Source organism: Eleutherodactylus coqui, chromosome 8 (assembly GCF_035609145.1).
Source record: "Eleutherodactylus coqui strain aEleCoq1 chromosome 8, aEleCoq1.hap1, whole genome shotgun sequence".
Taxonomy (NCBI): domain Eukaryota; kingdom Metazoa; phylum Chordata; class Amphibia; order Anura; family Eleutherodactylidae; genus Eleutherodactylus; species Eleutherodactylus coqui.
The window spans coordinates 86922559-86941966 of NC_089844.1; the positions used below are offsets into that span (position 1 = coordinate 86922559).

General features: G+C 44.6%; 1 protein-coding gene across 4 annotated transcripts in view; it reads right to left on the minus strand.

The window, feature by feature from the left end:
- Positions 1-4114: 4114 nt before the first annotated feature.
- MARCHF7 (membrane associated ring-CH-type finger 7) overlaps positions 4115-19408 on the minus strand; it is a 34704-nt gene continuing 19410 nt past the window's right edge. For 2 of the 4 annotated variants that reach the window (XM_066575961.1, XM_066575962.1), the window contains exons 5-11: positions 18248-18391; positions 15968-17066; positions 13532-13701; positions 11004-11113; positions 9506-9619; positions 7827-7875; positions 4115-5127 (exon numbers count right to left, since the gene is read on the minus strand). In XM_066575961.1, coding sequence (XP_066432058.1) covers positions 5093-5127; positions 7827-7875; positions 9506-9619; positions 11004-11113; positions 13532-13701; positions 15968-17066; positions 18248-18391 — 1721 coding nt within the window. In that variant the 3' untranslated portion in view covers positions 4115-5092. The remainder of the gene's footprint in view (positions 5128-7826; positions 7876-9505; positions 9620-11003; positions 11114-13531; positions 13702-15967; positions 17067-18247; positions 18392-19408) is intronic. The other 2 variants (XM_066575964.1, XM_066575963.1) reach the window with 2 other exon arrangements.

The following is a 19408-nucleotide window of genomic DNA, read 5'->3' on the forward strand; positions in this document are numbered from 1 at the left end:
ATCATAAACCTGTCGGGGGGGGGGGGGGGGGGGGCGGGATAGTAGCTCGATCCTGTACCCCTCCGCCACTAGGTGCAGTACCCACTCATTAGTTGTAATACTACGCCAGCTATTGGAACAGCGAGCCAGTCTACCCCCTACCGGGCCCGAAAGTATGGGCTGAGGGACAAAAGTTAAAGTCTTACCCCTTCCGCCCTTTGGATAAGACCATCTTCCGGTCTTCCCGGCGTACGTAGACGAGGGATGAGGAGTGAAGGGTCTCTTGGGTGGTCTGGTGGCAGGCAGTCCGTGACTCTTGTCAGCTGCTTTCTCCAGCAGACGACCCAGGTCTGGTCCGAATATACGCCCGCCCCGGAACGGTAGGGTACATAGCCTATTTTTGGACGCTGCGTCCCCTGACCACTCTTTCACCCACACTGCCCTTCTAGCGGTGTTCGATAGTACTGCCATGCGGGCTCCGAGGCGGACTGTTTCCATTGAAGCATCCGCCAGGAACCCTGTTGCCATTCGCAGCAGAGGGATGCCACTTGCGAACTCCTCCCTAGGGGCTTTTTGGTCGACTAGGGCTGCGAATTGGTCCAACCAGATTGCCATGGAACGAGCCACGGAAGTGGCCGCGATGTTAGATTTCGTGATGAGACCGGAGGTAGACCAGGCTTTACGCATGGTTGTGTCCACCTTATGGTCCAATGGGTCCTTTAAGTGGGACGTATCCTCAAAGGGCAATCCAGACTTTCTGGATACCATGGCAATTGCAGCATCGACTTTAGGTATCTCGTCCAAAAAGGACACTTCATCTCCCGGAAATAACAGGCGTTCTTTAAATTCCCTGGGGATTAGCGGAGCCTGATCCACGCTCTCCCACTCATTCAGAATCAGCTGCTTGAGTGCGGCGTTTACGGGGAATGAAGATTTTTGTTGCGGGAGTAACCCCGCGAACATATCCTCCTGGACTGTGCGGGGTTGCTGCACGTCTTCCTCCACCTGCATGGTCCTGCGTACCGCTTTTAGCAGTTGATCCATGTCTGAGGTAGAGAAAAGATATTTCTTGTCCTCCTGCGTCACTTCCCCGTCAAAATCCACATTTTCCGCTATGTCGGAGTCAGACTCACACCGCCGGAACCGACCTGCGTGTAACCCCGGAAGGCCCAGGTTGGAGGTCCGAGAGGGAGGACTGCACTTCTCGGACGACTGACCGAATTTCGGCCATAAGGGAAGTTTTTTCCTCCTGCAAAACTTTTGCGGAGCAGGTAGCGCATAACGTTTTTGTGCAGGAGTCGTCGAGTTTGGTTAGACATACTGGACATTTTTTACTCCTTCGTCTAGCCTCCCTCGGTTTTTGAGTATCCCTGTCCTGTAAGACAAGGGAAACTCTGTTAGTCGGGAAGTGTATGTAGTGCAGGTGTAGGTTGGTCCACTGGACCACTTACAGTTTGGAGGGTCTCTGGGTCCTCTCTGGCCGACATCTTGCGCCTTGCAGGAACGCTTCCTGTGCTTAGGATCGTTCCTTAGCGTGGAGAAACACCACCAGCTGATGCAGGGGCAGCAAATTTTTGAATTTGGCGCCGGCCGCGCCAGGCCACGCCCCCTTTGCGGAGCGTCAGACGTCACCGCGCTGTATCTGCTAAAACCACGCCCCCTGGAGCGCTCCTGTCGGCCCTGGACCCGGAGATGGCGGCCGCCGCCGCAATGACGGCCGCAGTGGTGCCGGCAGCCCGTGCTTGGACCCCGGCCCACCGGAGATGGCGGCCGCCGCCCAAAATGACGGCCGCAGTGGTGCCGGCAACCCGTACTTGGGCCCCGGCCCACGCAGTCCCCGGAAAGCTCCCAGATGGGGTCCTTCCCACTGGGTTTGCCGGGGCTGCCCGAAAAATCCACGCCGCCGCTTCGCCGGTAAGTCCTCCTCCGGCATGGGACAGCGTTGCTGGAGCTCTGCCGTTGCTGTCCTGAAGGGACAGGAAAAAACACTGTTGGTGGAGGAGAGGTGCTTTTTATACTCTGCTCACCTGCTGACCTGAAGGGACAGGAAGAGGCAACCTCCAGCGTATGCTGTCATGATGTCATGGGGAAAAGACATTTTCAAAGTTCTCCCAATTTTGGCACTTTTAATACATAAATTCTATCAGCTACTTTTTCCGCCTAAATGAAATACAATATGTGGCGAAAAACCAATGCCAGAATCACTTGAATATGCAAAACCTTTACGGTGTTATGTTAAGTGACACGTCAGTTTTCCAAAATTTGGCTCCATCACTAAGGCGCAGACAGGCTTCGTCACTAAGGGGTTAAGCAGTTTGTGGTTTACTGTGTATGGAGGCGGCCAGCTGGAATTATCCTGCCCCGCTTTGCCTCCATTCACTTGAATGCCTGTCACTACTGTATAAGCACTGGAGCGATAGTTGCCACCCGTCCCCGAGGCTGCCATGCAGGTACTTATGTACCCAACAGTTGTCCTCATGTAAGGTACCTTTACATCTCTAACATTGGGTATGTGGAAGGATTCCTGGTTTGGTGAGCTGGTTGCATCTACTCCCTTTTAAAGGGGTTGCCTCGCGGCAGCAAGAGGGTTAATCCACTTCTGTATGGCCATATTAATGCCCTTTGTAATGTACATCGTGCATTAAATATGAGCCATACAGAAGTTATTCACTTACCTGCTCCGTTGCTAGCGCCCCCGTCTCCATGGCTCCGTCTAATTTCGCTGGCTTCTTGCTTTTTTTAGACTCGCTTGCGCTGTGCGGTCTTCTGCCTGGTGAATGGGGTCGCTCGTGCCAGAGAGCTGGTCACCGCGTCGTCATCGTAGCTCCGCCCCGTGTGCCGATTCCAGCCAATCAGGAGGCTGGAATCGGCAATGGAACGCACAGAGCCCATGGTGCACCATGGGAGAAGACCCGCGGTGCACCATGGGAGAAGACCGCAGTGCATCCCTGGGAAAGGACCAGCGGCCATCTTAGGGAGAAGATTTTTAAAACTTCACATTTCAGCACATCGGTGAGTAGCAAGCGGCTTAAAAACCGCTTTAAATTGCTATTTTATGCCGGGTGGGGGGGGGGGGGGTGACACGGGTAATGGGGTAAAGTAAAATTTTGATGTTTGCCGTAAGACAACCCCTTTAAGTTCTATTCTACCATTTTAACTTGACTGACAGCTGCAATCCCTTCCTGCCTCCATGGCCACAATCTAGTGCAAGGTTTCCCAGACTCCACTCTTTAACCCCTCTAAACACAAGTCAATGATTTTAGGTCTGGGGCACTGACAATTACATCACCTGTGCAATACTATGGAGAGGGGGTGGGTGTTTGTTGCAAGTTTGAAAACACTAACAAATCAGTTATGATCAGCATTCAAACAGCGTTTCCCTGAAAGCCCTACCTCTAAAATATGTACTACCCTGATTTTCAGAGGGTAAATATATTGTAATATAAGCCCTAAACAAAAAAAACAAAACCCCCCCCAAAAAATAGGCCCTCGCTACACCAAGTGGGGAAAAAAAAAAAAATACAAGCAATGCTTACCTAGCAGATGCCATCCAAGTCCCTGCTGCTCTCCACAGTTCTCTGCGCTGACAGAACATCGCTTGCTGGTAATGCTTGCTGCGATTGGCTGAGCTCGACAACCAATCACAGCCATCATATTGAATGACTAAGCTGCAGCACTCGAGAACCAATCAGAGCAATTGCTTTCTTACAAACCCCATTACCAGCTAAGAACAGCAAGCAAGCCTGCTGGGAACTGCAGAGACTAACGGGAGGGACCCAGATGCCATCTGCTAAGTATAAGACATACTCTGAAAATAAGACCCTGTACCTCTTTTGGGGCAAAAAAAATTAAGTGTTTTCATGGAAATATGGTGGTGGTTGGGGTTTGGAAGAGTTCAGGAATGGCAGGAGTCAGCAAACCTGGCAGTCTCTTATGGGAGTGTCCAGAGGAGAAAAAACAAAACAAAAAAAAAACACTGATCTACACGTTCCAGCCATGATCTAAAGGTTATAGAAAATAGCTCCCCATGTAAGCTGGGAGCAGACCCTTTTGAATGAAGGGATAGAAACAGAAATTCATAATAAGTTTTGTAAAATGTAGGTTCAATATAATGTTAATAAACTGAAGTACCCCGATCCATACATAGTCTTTATTGTTTTTTTTATCATACAACTAAAACATCAATGTGCATTTAGAGTGAATATACAGGGGTCTACAATTGTTTAGCAATTACAAGTGTTTAAAATTTTTAGCATTTATATTTTTTTTTTGCAAAGTCTTACTGTAAAATGTGCTTTATACCGATTCTGGAAAGGGAAATAAAAAGTCATCAATTCACAACCTCAAAAGGCCTTTATACCGAGTCAGTAAAAGGCAGATATGGAAAAAAAATAGCTCTACAAAACCTCTTATATTAAACAGTCAACACTGGAGGCAAGACATAAAACAAGAGCCTGCAAGATAAGGCGTGGGGCTTCATCCCTTAAAATGATCACATTTATACCTGTTAGAATATATTTATCCACTTCCCCCCCCCAATTCACACAATAAAGTCACTACTTTTTGTGGCGTACCCATTACATCTAGAGCAGAGGCAGTTTGGTAGGCTGAATATTGGCTTGGCCTACTAGTATCACCAAGGCTTCAGTATAGTACCGCCTAGAGTCTATGAGGCCAGTCTTGTCAATCGAACAGATTAGGTAAACTTATAAATCGCTGTGTAGCTGAAGAGCGCCCCCCTCCACTATGTGCAGGAGACACGTCCGAACAGAGATGGACAATAGTTTAGGTTACACCACACAAAAAGGAAACAAAAACAAGACACATTGCAGCAAACGGTCACAGCTTTCAGCATAAAGAAAAACAAAACAAAAAAAAGGCAGAAAATATGAATTGGAGGTACAAGAGGCCAAGCTGGATCTGAGGAATTGTTAGAGATTCCATATAAGGAAAAACGATCAAGTGCAACAAGTGAACAGACAGCAAAAATAGTGAGTGAGCCGACAGACCTGCCAGCACCGGCAGCCGCAGCAAAAGTAATAATGAAGCAAGATATGCAGGTGAAGGACTTTAATTTTGAAGGAGTCATCAAGTTCCACACATTTGCTGTTCTTCACACTCTTTCATCTTCAGAATCATCTTCTGATGCTAAAAAGACAGACAACGTTGTGAGTGACGGATCTCATAGGCCGCATTCCATAAGCTACAGCAAAAGGCAGATTGTTCGCTCAATATTACAGACGGGGCAACACAACTGGTGACAGATTCCCTTTAACTCCTTGATTAACTTGGCCACATCTGAACAGAGCCGATCATGGCGTGTTAAACTTGACACTTTAACCTGTTAGTGACCACACTTTAACCTGTTAGTGACCAAGCTTTTCTCTGTTTTTCTATTTTAGTTCTTTCCTCCACCTTCAAAAAAAACAAAAATTGAAACACCTTTGTTTTTTGCAGAACAAGTGGTTTTTCCTCAATGGTACTATAATGTACCATATAATGTACTGAGATTTAATGTTTTTTTTTTTAATTCTAAGTGCAGAGAAATGGAGAAAAAAAAAAAGCCAATTCCGCCAACTTTTGGTGCATCTTGTTTATACAGCACACAAACTGCAACAAAAATGACAACTTTATTCTACGGGTCAGTACGATTACTACTACTACAATGCCAAACTTGGTACAGCAAAAAACCGCTTCATTTTTTTTTCAAAGCTTTAATTTTTAATTTTCTGCTGCCATCTTCTGTGCACAATAGCTTTTTTATTCTTCCGTCGACCTAGTTATGCGAGGGCTAATTTTATTGCTGGACGTCCTGTAGCTTGAGTTTGTAACATTTTGGAATACGTATGACTTTTTGATCGCTTTTTATTGCAATTTTTTTGGAGACAGGGTGACCAAAAAAAGGGCACTTCTGGCATTAATCTTTCTGAAAACGGTCAATGTGCAGGGTAAATAAGGTGTTACTTTGATAGATCAGACACTTATGGATGCAGAGATACCAAATAAGTATTTTTATTTTATTAGATTCTCTTATTATAAAAGTGGCAAGGATGGGGAAGGGGAGGGGGGGGGGGGGTTACACTTTTTAAAAAATTATTAGTAAAAAAAGTGAAGATCAAAAGTTTGTTTTTTTGTCTCCAGAGGGGACAAATTGCGATGCTTCGATCGCTCCTGCAGTATGTAATGCCAGTAGACAATTTGGTTAATGAGGCCTAAATATTCTGCTGTGGTCACTAAGGTGATGTGAAAATCAAGGAGACCATCTTCCAGTCTATTATTGTGAAAGGTAATTTTTAAAATAAAGTTTGGTGAAAAGACTCTCAGCAGGCGCACAATTTATAAGTGGCACCCGAATTTTAAAGTAAAGATAGCAACTGTAAGTGAAAATCATCTGACTGGCCACCATTAAGCACAGAAACAGTGGAGTGTATCCATGCAAGTTTCACATTAATTCCTCAGAAATCCTCCGTCTGAGCAGAGAATTGGACATCCCGCAGCCGACTGTGGGAGATTCTGCGCACACACTTGTGCAGTCATCCCTACAGACTAGTTCTTTCGGCGTGAACTGATGGAAAGCGATGGTTTCATGGCGTCTTCAGGGGTTACATTTGTTAACTGCACATGAAAAGTGGAAGGTAGCTGCATCACCAACTCAGAATCTGGGAGAGAGAACCCACATGTCTACGTGGAGGGCATGTACGACTCCCAAGGTGAAGGTGTCTTGTGCTATAACCTGTAGGAAAGTGTACGGCCCCTTTTTCCATGAGGAAGCTATCCTGTGATTTGGTACCTGGACACTACAGATATCGCCTTTCCTGTTCCAACTGCGACAAACTATATTTCAACTTGCAACAAGATGGGGCACCCTCACCAGCCCCTATTTTTACAATGAAGTCAGAAGTAAGCAGCCATTACCAAACAGATGGATTGGCCATGCAGGTGTGACTATAGAGGCCAAAGAAGAAGTCCACATGTTTCCGAACCTTGTGTTTCCTCTGTGGGAGTCTTAGTCTACATGCCCTTTCACCACCCACCATGCATGATTTGTGGCATCCCATAAGCTACTGCATCAATCATGATCTGCTACATGTATGGCAGCAACTTGACCACAGGCTCCATGAGCGTTTGGTGACAAAGGGGTCACATTGACACCTCTGATCGGGAAAACATTTTTGATGTTGTGCAACAAAAAACAGTTTCCACCAATATCAAGTTTGTTTGTGTCATTAAACGGAGTTATGAGTTTCATAAAATTGGGGAGATTTGTAATAACTTTGTATTGGGCTTTCCAGCCCAACATGGCAGAGCACTGAACAGACTAATGCCCCATTCACTCAGCAGGAAACTCAAAGCCCTGCAACGTGCCCATCTGTAGCTGTGCGAGGAGTGAAATCTGTAACGAAATCCACATTTGTTCGACTTCCATTCTCTAGGCAGTTTCCATAGCATAGTTTATGTAGTGTGTCAATTTAGTGTCCAACCAACTACTAGTTCGCTGTAATCCTTTAGATGAAGGTGCAGATGATAGATTGTGGGAGCTTATTTCTCATGCATATAAAGCCATGGGCATCTTTATTAAGATGGACCCTAAACCCATGGCTCCATTTGCCATTTTATCTGATATACTGACCCGCCATTTGAATATTTCAATTCTGTCCATCATAAGATACTTGTAGAGATGCTGTGGATACACTTCTGATGAACCATTTGTAAATACGGTTTTGAAGAGTAAATTGTTATATTTAGTTGCCTTAGAAGCAATTGTTAGGAGTCTTATAAGGCCCCTGATAGAAAAGCACCAAAAATTACATTCTATTGGGAATTCTTAAAAATAAGTGACAACTTACTTTCAAGGTCTTCCATGCATGCTTGAACAGTCCTAGCAAGGTTAATGAACTGAAAAGACAAAAAAAAAAAAACTGTAAAGTAAAATGTTAACATTTAATTGCTTAAAAACTAAATCAAATGATAGTCATGCCGTGTAAAGGGGCTTTCGAGTGAGAATACCATTGATCATTTATCCTCAGAATTGGTCATAAGTAGTTGATTGGCCAGGGTCCGTTGCTCATGACCCCGACTGATCAGCTGAGTGGGTGCATGCTGTCAGCACCACAGATAGAGGTTGGAGTGTAAGCCTCTGTGCCGACCTGTGTACTGGCCGGAGCTTGTAACTGCAGGCACAGCTCTTATTGAAATTAATGAGAAGTCAAGTCAATTGAAATGTCTGTACTGCAACGTATTATCGCTATTGGTAACGATCATATACCATTGCAGACCCCAACTCCAGAAAATGGCATCAGTTTGCCATAGCACTACATCAGTCCCATGTGATGACATAGCAGCAGGCCAATGTCAGAGGGAACATGCTCCCTCTGTGAACATTTTACATGCCACGATCAACATTGATCCCGGCATGTAAAAGGTCATCAGGCATTGGTGTTCTCCCCGATCTGACAGCTGGCCTCTAGTTGCACCAGCAGTCAGCTCCTGCTGTGGATGGCACAGGATGCAAGATTACTCCTGTTGCCTTAAGTACCAGGCAGCCAGGATGTAAGCTTACGTCCTGTGGAGTCAAGATCTTAACACTTTATGATCTCACATTACTGACTTATGCCAGCAGTATGCCTTTCCAAGTACATTTACTTAAGGTCCATTTACACAGGATGAGCTGTGGGGCAAACGATGTCCGGCAGCTCGTCCCAGTGGTGCTTGCTCCTGCACTGTAACACAGGAGCAAGTTCGCTGACAGCGGTGGGGGGAGGCAGCCGATTTCAGAAGATACATGACTAAAGAAGTTTAATTTGACTTAACACCCCCAGCCCTCCTCCAAAAAAAAAAAAAAAAAAAAGTGCTTTTTTGGCCATAGTCTCCAACTGAAAAAAAAATAAATAAGTGATCCCCTGCTCCATACTCACCAACAGCTGCCAGAACAGCTGAGGCACTGAGCAACCAAGACAACCTATCCTGAGGAGAAGTCATCAATTGTAAAGGTGGACAACTAACACTAAGGGAAACTCCACACAGGTGAGGGGGTAAAGAAAAACAAAAAACAAAAACAAAAACACAAGATTTGTGCTTTGCAAGACGCACGAATATGAAACTTATTCTTTTGAATGGAGCCAAACTGATTTTTTTTCCCCTGCATCCCAATGCAGGGGAGAGAAAAAAAAATGCAATACGCCACAAATCCTTCTTTTGAGCGTGCTCTGGCATCGCATCTCCCATTATTTTCAGTGGGGCCGGCAGCAGCATCGCGCCATGTGCTAGGTGCACGCAGTGTGATGCCAGGTCTTCCCCACTGAAAACAATGGGAGAAGCTCTGCAGTTATGGAGGATCGCTACTTCACCAAAAGGGATGCGAGCCAGTTTTATTACAAAAATGCCTCGCATCCAAGAAAAAACAAAAGCAGCCATGATTCACAGCCCGATATCGCAGTCTTCATGTGAAATTAGTCTAATATTCGGCACCCTTTTTTACTAACAAGCATGACAACTGAAGAGGTAATGTAGAAGTACAGGAACTCACTCTAACCCGAGTGTTTGCTTCGTTTGCAGCTCCCAGCATGTCAGAAAAGCGCTGTTCACATAGATGCAGTAAGACCACGAGATACAGACCGGAGCTTATAAATTCATATTCCGCCTAGAGACGTGGGAACAATGAGGTGCAAGGGTTAATTGAAAAATACAGGTTACTATGCAAGATAACTAGGCAGCTAAACAAGTCATTTACATTCAGTCTCTGGTCACTTCCACAGGGCAGTAGTTGGGCAAGTATTTGCATCAGTATGTAAAAGCCAAAAACAGGAGGAGAGCCCCAAACCAAATGGGTATAACGACAATCTGTTTTGGACCCCCTGCTGTTTTTGGCTTATAAATGCCAGTGGAAAATGCTGCCATGCGAAAGTACATAGCAAATTCAGGAAACTCCTAAGGGCTCACTGGCATAAACATTTTTGACATAATACAGAAAGCATGGCCCCCATTGCCTTGCATCGGGGTATTCATAACCATTTATCAAATGTGTAAAATACACATGTGAAAAAATGAAATGGCATGTCCCATTTGATTCGTAATAAAAGCGCAATACACGCATTCAAGTCTATAGGTGTATAAACTCCACAGTGAACACGCGTGTTACTAGAACTCGAGAGTCAGTTTCACATCCTTTGGGACAGTTTGCAGTCGTTTTCTGCATGCATCTTCAAAAAAAAAAAAAAAAAAAAAAAAAACTGTAAGCAGGCATAACTACACATAGTAAAAACACTGAATATTCTGCAGACCAAGTCCACGGACACCACTGTGTGAACCTTAGCAGTTCCAAATGTATGAAGTCTATTTAGACAGCTTGGAAGAAATTCTCAAGCCCCAGTCCTGATCACTGGTCAAAAATCCTGGCAATCTATATGAATACCCCACAAATATTTAGACAACTTCTCCAGAACGCCCCTATCTTATGTTTGTGTGAGAGTGGCCTTAGTGGGCAAAATTAACCTAACCTTTTTTAGTGCGTTTAGTGCAGCGTTTCAAATGCTGTAAGTCACCTACATGACTTTCAATGGGGCTTCTCAAACGAGCGTTAGAACGCAGCTTTACCAACACCACTTTTTGAATGTGGTCTACTCTTAGTGTTTCCGCGCTGTGGAACGAGTCTGGAATCACGCCCCAATACTATACTCCCCACCATGTGAATTCCCTATGGATATGAGCAGTTAGTGTCAAGACAACCTTGCATCACTTTTGGGGATGTAGCGATCCGACAGAGCAGTCAGCCACAGCGGAGCTTCGTGAAGTTTCTCCCATTGTTTTCAGTGAGAGACCTTGCATCCCGTGCACCTAGCATGTGATGCAATGCTGCCACCCACCCCAATGAAAACCCACTCCAATGAAGATAGAAAGATAGTGTGGCGGTGCCATGCAGGAATGTGTGACCCCATTCAAAAGAACGGGGATCATATTTGTAAGTCTTGCACGATACCTGCCCATATGAAGTTAACCTGAATTACAACTGTGGATCCGATACTCACCCTTTCATTGGCATGGGCACGGTAAAGTTCTTGTATGTCAAAATCCTCCAAGTTTAAATCCAGCTTCTCCTTACATAACTCACACGTGGTTATCATTTCTAGACTAGAACCTGAAATAAAAGAAAAGTAAAAAATATGATGCACATCACAGTAAAGTCACAGGTAAAACAGTCAGTTTTTCACAGCATCACTCATCAGAATACAATCTTAATCCAAGGTTTGGGCCAGTTATACACTTCTGGAATTTTGCTAGGTTTGTTGTACATGTAGGAAAACATCCCACTGGAGTTCTGTCAGGGCCAATGCAGTCTGTGTGCAGCGCCTGTCAGCCTCCGGAGACGAGCCGTGACATCCAGCTGACACTTCTGCTGGGGAGAACATCCGGCACCATACAGACAAGCCATCACCCCGCTGTGTTTATCAACTGGCATTCATTAGACTTGAACGATTGCAAGAAAGGTTGAAGAGAAAAGGGCAAATGATTTTGCTGTTTGGTAACCCCAATGTTCCTTTATCACACCTAGTCTTTGCTTCAAGAGCCTGTCAAGCTAGACCTATGGGCTAAGAGTAGTAGCTGACAGTCTACGGTTGTTTTATGCTTACCTTCTTCCCAGTCAGCTCACATCCACATGTGGCAATACATTCTGCAGACTACATGTGCGCACCATATAGTCCTCATTTTATATGCATGCCCATGCAGTCCTCCAGAAGCGCATGTTTGTGAACCAAGGGGAATGATGCGAAAGGCAAGTATAAGACTTACATCTTGAAATAAGCATCTCAGCTACTTTGAGCACTAAAAGCCAAGCTCGTGTGGCACAGAGTGCCAAGGCAGCAGTATGCAGTCCTAAGCTCTCGCTCACAACCTGAAGGTTGCCAGTTTAATCCCTGCATGGTTCAGGTAGCCGCCTCAAGGTTGACTCACCCTTCTGAGGTCGGTAAAATGAGTACCCAGCTTTACTTGAAAGTGCTGCGGAATAAGTTGGCGCTATACAAATAAGTTTTTTTTAAAGGGGTTGTCCCGCGCCGAAACGGGTTTTTTTTTTTTTCAACCCCCCCCCCCGTTCGGCGCGAGACAACCCCGATGCAGGGACGTACAGAAAGCTCACCGGAGCGCTTACCTTAATCCCCGCGCTCCGGTGACTTCAATACTTACCTGTGAAGATGGCCGCCGGGATCCTCTGCCTCCGTGGACCGCAGCTCTTCTGTGCGGTCCATTGCCGATTCCAGCCTCCTGATTGGCTGGAATCGGCACGTGACGGGGCGGAGCTACACGGAGCCCCATAGAGAACAGGAGAAGACCTGGACTGCGCAAGCGCGGCTAATTTGGCCATCGGAGGGCGAAAATTAGTCGGCACCATGGAGACGAGGACGCTAGCAACGGAGCAGGTAAGTAAAAAACTTTTTATAACTTCTGTATGGCTCATAATTAATGCACAATGTATATTACAAAGTGCATTAATATGGCCATACAGAAGTGTATAGACCCACTTGCTGCCGCGGGACAACCCCTTTAATTTTATTTAAGCTTATGGGCTCTTAGAGGCATCTTCACCCATTTATCCAGACAAGGCATAAAATGCGTTTTGTTTTGTGGTGCAACATCACCAAAGTTACCACAGACTGATTTTCCTTTCATTCTGTTCACAGATCACAATTGACAGGAAAATGCAGGTAGCCGCATAATTTATCTGAATATACACTGCAAATTGCATAATGTGTACATGCTTTTAAAGTTCTGCTCACATTACTTACACCAGGGCAGCAGCCCCTATTTGCACAGAAGACGGTTAGAGCCTACAGACAGGCTTGTAATCGTAATGGACGTCAGGTATGCACCCTGGCATTCAACTAACACTGATTTAATAGGGAAGGGGGGGGAAGTAGTTTGGGGAGCAGAATCCATACAATATTACTACAGCAGGACCTCATGTCTGTTCGTGTCAGGAGAAGCTGCTCTTACATTCTTCTACCAGTCTCTGATATGTTCACATGTGGTATACTTTATGCTATGGATCCGCAGCAGATTTAATTGAAAAGGTGAATTGCGCTATGGATCTGCAGCAAAATTTAGAAGTTTTTTTGCTGTAGAAAACACACCAATTCTGCTACATGTGAAAGCATCCAAACAGCCGCTTCGCCAGACAATGCTGTACTATAAGATATTGTATATAATGCCTGCTCTTCAGTGCGATACTATTCACCCTAATGCCCGATTAGTGTCAGCTGAAGACCAGGAGTCACATAACAAGCTTGTGGGTCACCTACCTGACATCCATTACCTTGTAGACATCAGTCCATGGACTTTAAAATTCTGCTTGCTTAATTTATTGGTGCAGAAGAATGATAAATATGTGTATAATCGAATAATTGTAAAATAGGAAACAGTTAAAAAATATGTTACTAGAAAGTGGACAGCCCTTTACAGCTTCCCTGTGCAATAGCACAACTGCTTGCCCAGAGGTTAGAAGTGGCGCAGCAACATGTGGATTTGTGTACATTATGCCTGTATGTTTGAGAGGACTCACCAGAACTGATTTTAGCATGCAGCCATTTCTTCATACAGTCCTGGTGAACGTACTGAAGACTTCCAGAACATTTACATGGCTCAATAAAAGGATTGGTTGGAGATGAGACACCGGTCTGGCAGATCCTACACAAGTCCCCATCCTCCTCTTCAGAGTCCTCCAGTAAGAGGCTAAAAAGACAGATGAGATTTGGTTAAAAGATTTGTAAGTATTGCATTAAGTAGTACTATATAAAAACAGTTCTAGTTACTCAGATGACGACAAAGCCGAACTGTACTGGGAAGTTGAAACAACTAGTCCCATCACATCTGCATCCAAGTAAAGTTATTCTAAGGACCCTTTTACACCAAAAATTAATCGCTCAGATGCTCGCTGGATCATTGGAATAGTTGAGGGTTAATGCTTGTAGTGACTGAACGACAAATCAGAGTTCGTTCACTTATCATTTGAAGTTAAACTTTTATACCTGCCTAAACTGATCAAAGATCGGCCAGTTCATCTAGAGGTCTATGTGCATGGGGCAGTTATTGCGCAAAATTTGTTCAAAACAAATATGGGCAATAACAATCCTGTCTAAATGCAAAAACAATTCGTTAATTTAAGCTCACTTTCAATCAGTATAAAAAAAAACACGCTGAATTGCTGACTTCTTGCTGCGTGTAAAATGCTCCACGCTCAGCGCATCACATCGAACGTGAAGTGCTCAGCGAGAAGCCAGCGATGATCCGTCTGTCTAAACGCTCTGCACAGGAGCTGACAAGCTTAGCGGTGACGTCAGCGCTTGTGCAGTCACAGACAGTCGTCCCGTGTAAATCCAGCATACGAACTGCCCATTTACTGTGCATGGAGGGGGGCAGCCAGACGAGATCTAAACCGCTCTGCCTCCATTCACTGAGTGATCACAGCTTGTGTAAAAGCAAGCCATAGTCGTCGGCTGTAACCCTGTTCTCTTTTAAGTGTTGCCTCACCCAAATACACTCAAACAGCAGCAAGACAATTGCTACTCAGTATTTACACCTTCTGTTCCATTAGCTCCGTGACCATCTACAGGCCATTTTGCCCGATTGTCAGGCAAGAACATTCCTCTGCACAATAGGTCAACGATTGGGCCACATAAAAGGCCCAATAATCTGCAAGCGAACAAACGCTCATTTGTCTGTTGATTTTCAGCAAGCATAAAAATGCTCATCGAATTCTACCTCTCCCCATGTGAAGTCATTCATCCCCATATCCGACTGTCAATGTAAACCAAAGAAACAAGCAGAGATCAATGAGCTTGTCGAATGGAGTTTACATTGAGCCAAGAATCAGCCCACGTAAGAGAACGTCAAGACTGGATGCTAGACGAGGCACACGGCCAAGTGTCAGATACATCGCAAAGACCAGATATTACAGCTGACTGTCAGATCTTGTAGGTTACCTCAATCTGAGGGCAGCATAGGACAAGGAGATTCTGAACGCAAATATATTTTAGTCTAAGATTTGATTTTTTTTATTTTATTCATTAAACAAAAGCAGCATTGGGAGGGGAAGTCACAAAACCCTAGCAACAAACAAAAAACCAAACAAGTTATTCTAGTTTCTGTACAGAATTAGAGGATCAATCTTTCCATCCGAGATGTACTTTACAGCAGCCTCACAGACACACCTTGATAAGCAATCATTCATGGCAGCCTTGGCTCTCCAGAAGGCCAGAGGCTGCCATAATGGAATAGCAAACCCCAAATTGAATTGCAGGTGTCTGGTTGCGGCATTTAAAAATGATCCTGGCTGTTGCTAATAAGCGTCTATATAGCAGACTCTGCTCCTGAGTCCACTCCATACACAGACCTGATGTGTGCCATACATATATGGCACACTGGGAAGGGGTTAAAATGTTGCCAGAAAGTTCCGCTTCCATCCACCCACAGCAAGCAATCAGCTTTCCTATAAGAATGTGTGCAGGAAAAGCTGTCAATTGCTGTAGGCAAGGAAAGTGGGACCCAAGTGTGTCAGGTCCTGGCAGTATTAGGCTGTTGACAGGGTTTCGTTTCAAAGCCACCAAGGCTTTAACGCTGGCATTATTTACCAAAAAGATGCCACATCGAGATGTTAGCTGTAGGTAGAGAGGAAATTATGAAACATCCTACAAACAAGTTTAGCTTTTTTTTTTTTATAGTGCCTTTTAAAAAAAAAAAAAAAAATCAGAGAATGCTTTGGTTCTGGTTATTTTTGTAGTTTTTTTTTTTTTTTTAAATCATGGCTTCTCCATATAGAATAAAAAAGTTATATAAAAAATACTGAGTTACCAAAAACTATTCCAAGTACAGCATTTGTCACTTTTCTATGCTGCTCTCAGGTAAGGAGACCTCACACATCTGCTTTAATACATCTGGGTTTTGCCCAACTTCCATAAATGAATTCAACTGCATTACCCACTGCCAGTCAGACACTTGCCTTTCTTTAATTTTCTTAAGCTTCTCGGGATCCCTTGAGTTTTCTGACTTTTCACTTTCTTGTGAGTCATTTGTCCTACCTGAGGGAACAATGTCTACGGTTATCATGACATTGTCTGATAAGGAGTTCCCAAGTGCAGCTGGCACAGAGAAATGCAAAAAGGAGTTAGGAAGCATGCCTGATATTCCTGAATTTCTCCTACTGAAAAGGGATTCTGCTAGAGATGCAGCCTGGGCAGCGCCACCCAGAGAGTCCGATGACAGTGGTGAAGGGCTGTCGGCAGTTGCACCAGCTCCTTGGACAGCTTGTACTTCATCTAATGAAGAATCTTGAGACGCCCTCCTCAAGAGATTGTGCATCCTACTAGAATCAGAGGTAGTTGATGCTCTGAATGGTTCATCTCTTCCTTCTCGTCTTCTCCTGGAAAACAGAGGTGTGCATCTGTTCCGTAAAGATGAAGGCAGCCATGACCCAGAAGTCCTGGTCTCCGAATCTTCAGATCTATAGCTTTCGGCATCAGAATCAGAACTTTGATTTGGAGACACTGATGATACGCCCCATCGCCGCCGTCTAAGAAATGCAAATCCCTGAGATTGTTCTGAAGGCCTTGTTTCTGGTGTCTCTGTATTGGCAGGAGTTGTAGCTACAGGCTGAGAAGGGTTCTGTAAACTTGAATGTGCTTCTTCTGCTTCTGTTGACCTTCCACTTAGGGACTCTTGGCTAGATCGCCTAGAGAAGAAGGTGGAAGACATACTAGAAGCAAGGCGCGAAAACAAGTGCCTTGTGGTACGTCTGCTTTCAGCATCTGTACTTTGCTCGCTTGTAGGCCTTTGAGGAGCAGGGGATACTCTTCCTGATGCAGTCCTTGTCGTTCCTTCATTTCTACTAGAAGTATGGCGAAAGTCCAGCGAACTGTCTCTTTGCGGGGAGCGGCGGTCTCTAGACATGACAGATCTTGAACTTCTGCTGGAATTTCCGAGCAATGAGGAACTCCGAGAAGGCAACTGGCGGTTGATAGATGTGTTAAGTTGTACTGTGCTTAGTGAATTCTCTTTTGGTCTTGCGCCTTGTGCATATGAAGAAACTCGATCCTGAAGATCTATATTAACAGGAGGGGGGAGAGAAAAAAAAAAAAAAAAAGTAAGGAATGTCACAAGTGTTCAGCAAGGCTAACAAATGAAGACAATCTACAGCCAATGGGACCCATGGTATTATTGTATCTTGACGACACCAGGAAGTCCTGGTGGAGACAAGACAGACAGGGGAGGGGGTGATGCCCCCTGTAGCAGAGTGGCTGTCGAGATTCCTCACTTGCAGGTCTGAATGATTCTGCTGTCCGTGATGTGCATTGCTGCAGTGTCCCCCCCCCCCCCCCCTCCTACCCCCCACCTGCCCCCCTCCAAAAGGGCCGGCGCCATTGCTGCCAGCCTCCATTAAAAGCAATGGGCAATATCGCATAGTAGTTCCATGCAGGGAAATATCACAAATGTGAATGAACCCATTTTATGTTCGTGTAGCAAACATCACATTAATTGAGTTACTTTAATGTCTATAGCAAATTACTGAAGTTCATGCACAGCATCTATCTTTGCCTGGATATGGATTTGTTTCCTAGCAGAAAGGAATACTGGACGAGTTCCTCTTTGATGCCTGCACATTTGTGAATGCAGCTCTAGAACTATTAGGCCATTTGTGTATGGCATAATTTTTTTTTTTTTACTAGATTCCACAATTAAAACCCATAATCAAGTATAATGCAATGCATGACAATTGAGTTAAAAAAATGTTTTTCTCCATTAAAGGGGTGTTCCCATCTCAGTTTATGACAGAGCCATAAAGTATGCAGAGTGTGATAGTTACAGGTCCCACATCTGAGACCTGCACCCATCTTAAATTAGGGCCACCACTGCTGTGGCCAGGAGCATAATAATAACTAAGTGTCTACACCGCTTCCATAATACCCATAGAAATCATGGGGAGTCACTCAAACAGCGCAGCGAGTCAAGCTCATTCCACAAGTCAAGCTGTGAAAACACTGCAGTCCACTTTAAGACTGTTGGGGAAACTCCCATTGATTTCTATGGCAGTTACAGAAACCATATAGCTCAGCTGGTTTTAGTCAGCCCTGCCACCTTGTAATTGGAGTCTTCCCATCTCAGCCATGTTTGGACAAGTTAGGAACTCCTTTTACAAAAGGAGAAAAAGTGTTGGGGGGGAAGCAAATGGTAAAAAGAAAAATCTGGCTTTAACAGAGCATCTGTTCAGATGAAAATCACTTACATGAAGTCGCTGAATCACTATTTCTATGTCCATAATCCATAAATCCGTTTGCAGAGGTCTCTGTCCTCCTTTCTCTCTCATGCTCACTTGCTAAATCAAACATCGCAGAAGTCCTAGGAAACCGCCCATACCTGCTTGACGTGTCTGAAAATGATAATAGACCATTAAAAAAGGATGCCTATTAAAAAACCCACACACTGTAGATCAAGCAAACTCATGACAAAATCACCCACAATTGCCAAGTACACTGCAATTAAAGCGGCATGTCTCCTAGGCATTGTCTGGCAATTTAAAAGGGTAGCTTTCCCGTTTTTATAAGTCTGACAGTCGGCTGCATGCTATTATTTTAAGACATTCTTCCCGACTCCCACATTACATTTAGGTTTTAAAGGGAACCTGTCAGCTGAACACTGTTTAAACTACAGGCATTTTATAGAGCAGAAGAGCAGACTGATATAAAGGAATAAACTACAAGTTCTATAGTTTTGTGGAAGGGAATTCGGTATATGGGCTCGTTCTGAGCCTTGAGGTCCAGTGGCAGGCCCATCAGTGATGACAGCCACCTGTGTGCATACAGAAGTAGATGTCAATCACTGATAGGACTGCCCATTGGACCCCAAAGCTCAGAATGAGCCCATATATGAATATAATACAAGTTAAACTGAATCTTTTCCCCATAAAATCAATCTGCTCCGCTCCTCCTGCACTTACAAGTCCATAAACCCAGATGCATTTCCACTGACGGGTTCCCTTTTAATAGTGCAACCAACTTCATATATTAGGAGTTTGAAGTTATAGTGTAAACCTTTAAACTGGAGGTCTTTGAAACCATGCAATTAGCTCCATCTCATGAGCTTCACCGGGTCTGTACCTCCACGTTGCAAGCAGCGGCAGTCAATTACAACTCTTCAGACAGACGATGGGGAAAACTGGAGTTTCCAGCTCCACAATAAAGATCAGGACGGCTCCAATCAATCTGAGCTTTATCATCCATTTGTTACACAGGATTGATGAGGAAACTCAAGTCTGAACTTACAGTACCTTTATATGGGGCCATTATTGCTTAAATAACTAGAAAAAGTGATTTTCAGAAAGAAGGCCCTTTTACATGGGCCAACGGTCTTTCAAATGACTGCACAAGCACTGATGTCACCACTAAGG